Source organism: Octodon degus, unplaced genomic scaffold (assembly GCF_000260255.1).
Source record: "Octodon degus isolate 3935 unplaced genomic scaffold, OctDeg1.0 scaffold00064, whole genome shotgun sequence".
NCBI lineage: Eukaryota > Metazoa > Chordata > Mammalia > Rodentia > Octodontidae > Octodon > Octodon degus.
This window is the reverse complement of record NW_004524640.1, coordinates 10,822,809-10,831,078: the sequence shown is the minus strand read 5'-3', so window position 1 is coordinate 10,831,078 and position 8,270 is coordinate 10,822,809. Positions and strand designations below refer to the sequence as shown.

At 49.2% G+C, this 8,270-nt stretch overlaps 1 protein-coding gene across 1 annotated transcript in view; it reads right to left on the bottom strand.

Annotated features, from left to right (window-relative positions):
* Positions 1-4,545: 4,545 nt before the first annotated feature.
* LOC101565245 (DNA dC->dU-editing enzyme APOBEC-3C) overlaps positions 4,546-8,270 on the bottom strand; it is a 10,228-nt gene continuing 6,503 nt past the window's right edge. The window contains exons 2-4 of the mRNA XM_023718994.1: positions 6,461-6,608; positions 5,228-5,504; positions 4,546-5,074 (exon numbers count right to left, since the gene is read on the bottom strand). Of these exons, the coding sequence (XP_023574762.1) occupies positions 4,956-5,074; positions 5,228-5,504; positions 6,461-6,608 (544 nt within the window). The 3' untranslated portion in view covers positions 4,546-4,955. The remainder of the gene's footprint in view (positions 5,075-5,227; positions 5,505-6,460; positions 6,609-8,270) is intronic.

Here is an 8,270-nt window from a genome sequence, read left to right as displayed (position 1 = left end):
GGTGTGTGTGTGTGTGTGGCCAGCTCAGCCCACCAGGGGGCGGGGCCGGCTGGCATGTGGTGCCGGGGGATCGAACCGCGGTCCCTGATGCTTCGCTAAGCTTGTTCCAAGTAGGTGCTTTAGACCACTGAGCCATCTCTCCAGCCCCTTCTCCCTACTTCTTTCTTCTCTGTCTTCCACCTTGCTATGTATATGGGTATATATTTTGAGTTTTCCATAGAAGAGAAACCATGCAAAACATGGGGTATCTGGCTGGCCTGTGGTTGATAATTTGAATCCTATCCATCAAAATGTTATTAAATTCAAGTGACACATTTTGCCCATGAGTCTGGCCCATTTTGTTCAACACTGTGTTTCAGAAGCCAGTTTTTGACCCAGGAAACCAGGAAGCCACCCAGTTACAACAGCCAGGTGCACATGCCAACCAAAGTAACCAACACAGCGTTCCTCAGATGTAATCATTTAAAGACTAGAGTAGCTCTGCAGCTATAGAGTTGGGTGGCAATTAAAGTGCACAGGATGTATCTTTGTGCATGTCCTCCTGATCAGTGTATTGCTTCAGGCAGCTGAATTAGATAGAAATATTATAGGCAGATAGACAGGGCCAGGCCCTCAAGGAGACAAGATGGAAGACAAGGTGACTTTGCAACTTGGAAGAGACAGACACTTCCATATGGGCCACACCTCAAGACCCCCAATAAATATATTCTGCTTATAACCTCCATTTGTTCCTAAAATTCATTCTTCAGTTTTAGATAACACCAACACATCCCAGGTACCTTTCAGGCTGGGAGTTTCCTTTTTCCCCTGTATCATTTGGAGGTCATCCACTGAGATCATTTTCCACCTGTATCATTTGGAGGTTCCACCAAGATCATTTTCCCTGTATCATTATCACACATAAATGAGCACTGTTGCCCTGCTGTGAACGTCAGGAGACTCATCAACGTGGCTTTTGTATGATGGCAGCTGATTAATGTTCTCTACAACTGTGCCTCACCATCCTCTGGTGCTTTATCAGTTCATCCTATTCTGGTGCTAGCAAAGAGAGGCACATGTATCACCTTTGAACTACAGTTTCTCCTAAAACATCACAACAAATTCGTTAGCAGCAGCCAAGTGCAACTCTTCACTACCAGGAAAGCATTGCCTTCACTCCAATTAGACAGTAAGAATGAGCCCTCCAGTGCAGACACACAGATGAAGCAGTGGCCTTTAATAACGGCTTCTGTTTACTTTTTAAAAATTTATTTATTTGATACATGATCTTGCTTTGCAGCTTGGGCTCGTAGTGATCCTCCTGTTTTAGCCTCCCCAGGGCTGGGATTACAGGTATGCACCACCACACCTGGTTTTAGTGGCTGGCACGGCATGCCTGGTATTCTAGGGCCAGCACAGCACGTGGTACAGGAATCGAACCCAGGTCCTTTCACTTGCCAGGTAGGCACTTAGGCTGCTGTGCTATCTCCCCAGTTCTTCTTTTTTGTCTTTTGAAAAACTCCGAAGGTTTCTCTTTTAATGCAGGGTGGTTTGTCTCCATGTAGGAAAGCTATTTTGAAGGTTTCATAGCTTCACTGGATAGCCAGTTGTCACATCCACAAGGCAGCCTTACAGACTGAATCACCTGTTGCAATGAACTCCTAATTTAAGCAGGCTTCTTGGAATTTTCTTGAAATGCAGCTGTCTTTTTATTGGCAGTATGAAAGTCTTCTGCAGACCCATCACGGAGTTTCTTCCTCCTTTGCCAAAAGAAGCTCTCTGGTGAACTTTGTTCTTTACTCATTTTAGCCTAGGTATCCAACAAGCGAGGCTCCAGGCCAAAGTTTAAGAAGACTGGAAGGGGAACAGGACAGCCAATGTTTTGTCTTTTGCCCTCCACAATCATCCAGGTCCCAGGAAATGACAGGACCCCTCTAAGATGACCCTACAATTTTGGGGAGTCACCCAACCTCCCAAGTTGGGGGATTGTTGGAGCCCCGAGGACAGGAGTTAACTCATATATATTCTACAAAAAAAGAGGCTTACAAAGAGGAGAATGTCCCTGTGCTTCTAAGGGAAGCCCTAAGGGGACGGAGGATCATGACCCATCCCAGCAGATAGCACAACTGGAGAGGGAAAAGTAGAGCTGCAAGAGGCGCCTGACACAGCCCCATAAAAACCCTTGAGAAACCTTGACTTGACTAACTCTGACAAACAGATTCTGTTTGATTAATACAGGTTTTATGTTGACCTGTTGTTTTGTTTTGCTTCTCTCAGTGCTGGGATCTGAACTTAGAGCTTTGCACATGCTTGGCAAGCACTGAGCTACATTGCCAGTCTTTGGCTTAGTCTTAAACACCTAGCAGGACAGTATAGCCCCGAAATAAAATAATTCAATATAGCATACAAAGAAAGCTAAGCTGAATCTTAGAAGGGGCTCCCAGCCCTTTATCAGCTATTGCTGGCCTTATCCAAGCTCCCCTGTGATGCCTTAGCCTACTGCAACATGGGGACCACCCTCCAGCCCCACTACCCTCTGCTGTTCAGCATGCCTGCAGAATGTGTCCCCCCTACTTCAGATCCAAGTTAGGCTTATGACCCTTGGTGCATTTACCAAAACAAAACAGTTTGTACAAGATGGAGACAAGTCTAAATTGCAATTTCTGTGACCAATGCTCATGACTCAGTGCCGGCCCAGGCACAGTGGCACATTCTGCGTGTGGTGGTGTAGGGGACCGTGGTTTTCAGTGTATTAACTTATCCTAGCCAAAGTAGCTCCAGTTTAGCCTCTAACCTACCTTAGAGATGGGAGATACCTGGGCAGAGTCAACTCTCCATGCCCCTGCCTGGACAGTCCCACTCCTGTCCCTTTCTTGTTAAGATATTATAGAAATAAAGGAGAAAAGAGAGAATAGACAGAACTAATTGCAGAAAGTGTGCTATGCCTTATGTCATCACAAACTCCCGTGACTGAACCTTGACCCACCATAGCGACAGCCAGAGTCACTAACTACAACATTCCAGTCGTGGTTGTCCTAGAAACCAAAAAGGTATTTAAGCTGAGACAAAGGAAGAAGGGGCTGACATTCCTGACTCGCTAATCAGGAATGCTCAGCCAGTTTGCCCAATTGGAATAAACTGTTTTCCCCACATGTTCTTCCTCTCTTGTGGCATTGCCTCACAGTACTGCAATGGATGTTCTAAAAGGATAATGGTTCTTCCAAAAACAAACCCCAATCTCCTAGCCAGGTGTGGTGGTGCATTCCGATAATCCCAGTACTCAGCAGGCTGAGGCAGTCTGATCACCATGAATTGGAGGCCAGCCTGAACTATGTAGTGAGACTTTATCTCATAAAAGTAAAATCAACCAACCTCCTTATGTCTTCTGTAGGTCAGTCAGAACAGGGCTGTGATCACTAACTAGCCAGCGTCAACACTCTACTCATACACAGCCTACTAATTCTCTTGATGCCTCTCACAGATGTGTCTTGAACATTCTTTTTCTGTGAACCAATCCCACGAATGGGGTGAGTTTAGGTCCCCATCATCTCTTTGGGGGATCTCCTCAGATTCTAGCCAATGATAATAGGACAGTGGGGCCCAGTGTCCCTGGGCCCCTTGTCTGGACCCTCTCCTGGCCTTCCCTGTGGTCAGGACCCCTGTGTCGCCTCCTGTGTCACCTGGAGCCCCAGCCTCCCTTTCTCTGGCCAGCAGCCTTCTGCTCTGCCCTTGTGCTCTTCATTGTGTGAACAGGGGAAGCCCTGATCGCTCAGGTCTCTCCTCACCCATCCTCCTCTGCTCCTTTGCTCCTCAGATGCCGTCACCACTTTCTTTTTGGCTCAGTCCCCCCTCCCACCAGGCCCTAAGCTGGCCTCCATGCAGAGGCTCCTCTCTAGGAAGGAATAGGTGACAGGACTGGGTGGGGTTGACAGGAGCACAATGAGGAGGCCTCTAGGGAGCAGCAAGAGTTGGATGGAGAAAAAAACAGTTGGATGGAAGAGGTGTCAGGTCAGGAACCCCCTGGGAGACTGATACCCAGAAAAGGCAGGGAGCCTCGCAGTCCCCACCCACACGCAGCCCAAGGAGGCCCTGGGTCACTGCCATGGGCCTGAGACCAGATGCTGAGGCCCTAACCCAGAAGTTGGGATGTGGATTGTGTGTGGAGACAGGCCCTCGGGTAGGACCTGATGCAGTGTGTCCGATGGCCTTGTCAGAGGAGGGGAGCAGGACATAGGGATGCCAGGGACACATGTGCACTAGAAGGACTATGTGGAGACACAGAGAGAGGCAGCCATTAAGGTCAGGAACAGAAGCTGCCACAGAAACAGTGCCGCCAGCTCCTCGGTCAGGGCCAGCTGGCCGCGAGTCCCTGAGGGAGCTGCTCTGGTGTCATGGTGCCTTGACTGTGGCATCTTAGCATGGCCTTGGGACTCACAGTGATTTCACCAGGGAAACCTGGAGGGGGTTCACTGGGAACTCAAGTCTGCCTCAAGGAACATTTCCAAATTGTCACCGGCCAGGGTGGGTCCTTGCTTACAGTAGAAATTAAAATTAACAGGGAGGCTCTACAGGCAAAGGTTTTTATTGCAAAGTAAGAGAACACAGGAGACCTCAAGTCTGCCTTGGGGTATATTTCTGAAATCTCTATGCTCACACATTTATATTTAGTTAAGAATAAGATGCAGGTACGGTGGAGTCTGGGGTCAGAGGGGTCCTCAGGAACACACGTATAATAGTTTTCTTTGACCACAGCATGGGCGAGCTTGCCTTGGAGCTGGAGAAGCCTGAGACTCTTGTCTGGGAAATGCAAATTCTAGGAGGATGGAGGATGCTGAGGAGGAAGCAGGGGACGAAGGAAGGGGTGGATGCTGCAGCAGACGCACTGGAGGGCAGGAGGGAGAGGGCACAGAGCGACCTCCGATCTCAGCTGGGAAGGCGGAAGACAGCTGGGGCAAGAGGAGAGAGCCAATGGAGGCTCACTCAAGCAGCTCCTCCAGGATGTGGAAGTACTTCAGAGAGTTCTGGTGGAGATGGGGCCAAGGCTCAAAGTACTCGTTGCCATTGTACACAAAGCGTCTCCAGCAGTCTAAAAAATCTGAGATAAAGAAGGGAGAAGACATCAGAGCCCCCAGGCTTCGTCAGGGCCCCCATGCTCACCGCCCACCACACAGTGAGGGTCTGATCCCACTGTGGTGTGCTGATCCCAGTCTCCTGCACCCCCGCAAATCTTCACACTCCCATTTCTCACCACGAAAAAACATGATATTCACACTGGCCCCTTCATTAAGCAGTGCTTGAAGCCCTTCCCCACATGTGGGCTCCTGGTAGTAGTAGAGGCGGGCAACATAGATAGTCAGGGTCACGTTGCGGTGATTGGCCAGGAATGCTGCCAACTCTTCCATACATTCCTCGCAGGGGCTCCAGGACATGTACCAGGTAACCTCGTAGGATGCATAAGGGCACAGCCAGGAGTCATGGAACCAAGAGAGGAAGCGGAGTTCTGCGTGGAGTCTATATGGACCAACCTGGGACAGGTGGAAAAGAAGGGCGAAGTCCCTGGTTGGAGGGGCAGGCAGCACAGGGTGGGGCCCCAGGCATCTCATTCCTGGACTCCCCTTCTCTCTAGACCCCCCATACACTAGACCCTGCACCTATCCTGAGCAGCAAGCACTCTGAGCCCCTGCTCCCACTCATCTCATTCCCCCTGCTGTGCTGTCCCCAGGGGCCCATGGCCATAACTGCATTTGTCTGAGTGGAACCAGCAGCTGAGAGAAATACACAGCTCCCTGCCTACTTTGTGGAGTGCTCATTCCCTATGAAAGATAAGGGGAACTAATACGGTAGGTGTACTGGACTCTGTCAGTCATTCAAAATACTTCCATTCATATCTAGCAACTTTTTAAACTGTGGGCACTAGAAAGATGGGTTTGATCTGGGGCTAGCTCTGCTTTAGAGTGAGCCTGTTCCCGCAGAGGGTCTAGGCCCAAAGCACTGGAAAAGCCGAGGTCTAGGAGACAGAGGGGCAGGTGTGAGGTGAGACATTTGCAGGTGGCAGGTGGGGGTGGTGCTGGGACTGCAAGTGCTGGTCACCTGGAAGCCCCAGTGAGGCTGGACACCTGGGGCAGTGTGAAGAGGGGCTAGGTGCTGTGACAGCTGATCCTTCATGCGGGTCTTGGGTGTGGCAGGGACAGAATCCAACAGCCCAGCAGTCACAGGACAGATAAGGCACTGGGGGCTGGGGTGCCTGACCACTGAGATGTCCTGACTTCACGTCCCACTAGATGCATGGCCAAGTGACAGACCCCAGGACAAGTGGAACAACACTTGATAGAGTGGAACAACACTTTGTGAGAAGTCGCAGGCTGTTGTTACCAGAGTTCAGGACAATCAGGCTGGAACAGCAGGCCCGAGGACTCCGTCGTGTGAATTTCTGATCATTTGTTCTGTGTTCTCACTTGTCTAGTTTCCTCCTGGACCATACCTGGTTTATAAACATCCCCTTGCGGAACTTGTTGTCCTGAAGCCTTGTTACTTCGAAGCACAGGAAGGTCTTACGCCGATGATCAGCATAGTGCAAGTTTTCAAAGTGGAAGTAGAATGCCTTTTGAAACAGCCCTTTCATAGGTCCTCTGCGGGCACAGGAGAGAATACAGAAACGTCAGCACTGACCCACAGGCACTCCAAGCCATTGTCCACTAAACGCGGTCCCCAGAACCCCAAGGACCAATGCCTCCCACAGCTGTCCAGGTCCTGAGAATCCTGCAAATTTCCCAGATAGGAAGATAGGCGAGGGGCAGAGGAGGGCACGGGCCACAGGGTTCCCTCCCCACTCTGGGGCTCAGCTCTGGTCCTCCCAATGGAACACCCCACCTCCAGTGTTTTCCTACCCATCCGTCTCCAAGTCAGGAGAACATGTCAAAGACACAGAACCCTTCCCCCACAAAGACTAACTTCTAGCCTTTCACTTCATTCATTACTGACTTTCCATCTCTGCAGCCTATTTTTGGGGCTTGGGCTAGGATCACCAATCTTCTGCTTTGGGGTACAGGTGGCCAGAACCCAGGGGTGGGCTAGGATTATGGGGTACACTGTCCTTGGCCTTTATGAGGTGCACATCATGATTGGGGGTGTGCTGGTGGGCTGTAGGAAGCGGTGGGGGTGAGCTGCTGACATGGTTAAGGTTCAGGAATTGAGGAACAATTTATTTTTGGAAAAGTGCACAGGAGCATATTGTGGCCAACTAGTAATCTGACTGCCTGGCCACTGGGACTGCGGGGCTGGATGGCATCTGCGTGAGTGAAGGGCTCTGCTGCCACGCTGCCTTACCTTGGGCATCAGAACTTCACAAGCTGTACGCTAGTCTCAACTCAAGCTGTTGGTTTAAAGATTAACTCTTACCACAAGTCTCATAGGCCTAGGATATAATTTATTTTTTGTATCAATTTATTAATATTAATTATTGCCTGCTCTGTACTGAGACCAGCTAGTCCTCAACAGGTTGCAGTTGTTCAAAAGTCAAAATTTTAATGTCCATATATTCTACTCTGAATAACTACTTTAAATATAACAATATGCAGTATATTAACTATTGTTATTCTCCTACTGTTTGGTTACAAATTTTTATTTTTTACTTTTTTGTCTTTTTTTAAAATTTTTTTTTTAATTTTTATTTATTTGTTTATTTTTTGTGTGTGTGTGTGGCCAGCTCAGCCCACCAGGGGGCGGGGCTGGCTGGCATGTGGTGCTGGGGGGATTGAACCGCCGTCCCTGTGCTTTGCTAAGCTTGTTCTAAGTAGGTGTTTAGACCACTGAGCCATCTCACCAGCCCCTTTTTTGTCTTTTTGAGGCAGTGTCTCGCTATGCAGCTCAGGCTGGCTTTGAACTCACTATGTAACCCAGGTTGGTCCTGAACTCCCAACCAGGTTCCTCCCTCAGCCTCCTGAGTGCTGGGATTGCAGGCGTGCATCATCATACCCACCTTGAAATTTTGTTTTGCTTTTATCCATAAAATAAAATAAAGTTATGGTATCAGCAGCCACTGTGGGGAGCCTGCCCCTTAGCTCAGTCCTTTAAGTGGCTGCTTCAACAAAGCAGTCAGGCTCAGGTTGCTGTGGTTCAATCCCCACAACTCAAGCCAGCCAAACCTGCCCTGAAGGCGTTGGGAGAAAAAATAAATAAATAAATAAATAAAATCCTAAGGGGCCAGGGAGATGGCTCAGTAGAGTAAGTGTTTGCCTGGCAAGCACAAGGGCCTGAGTTCAATCCCCAGTTCTGCAAAAATAAATAAATAA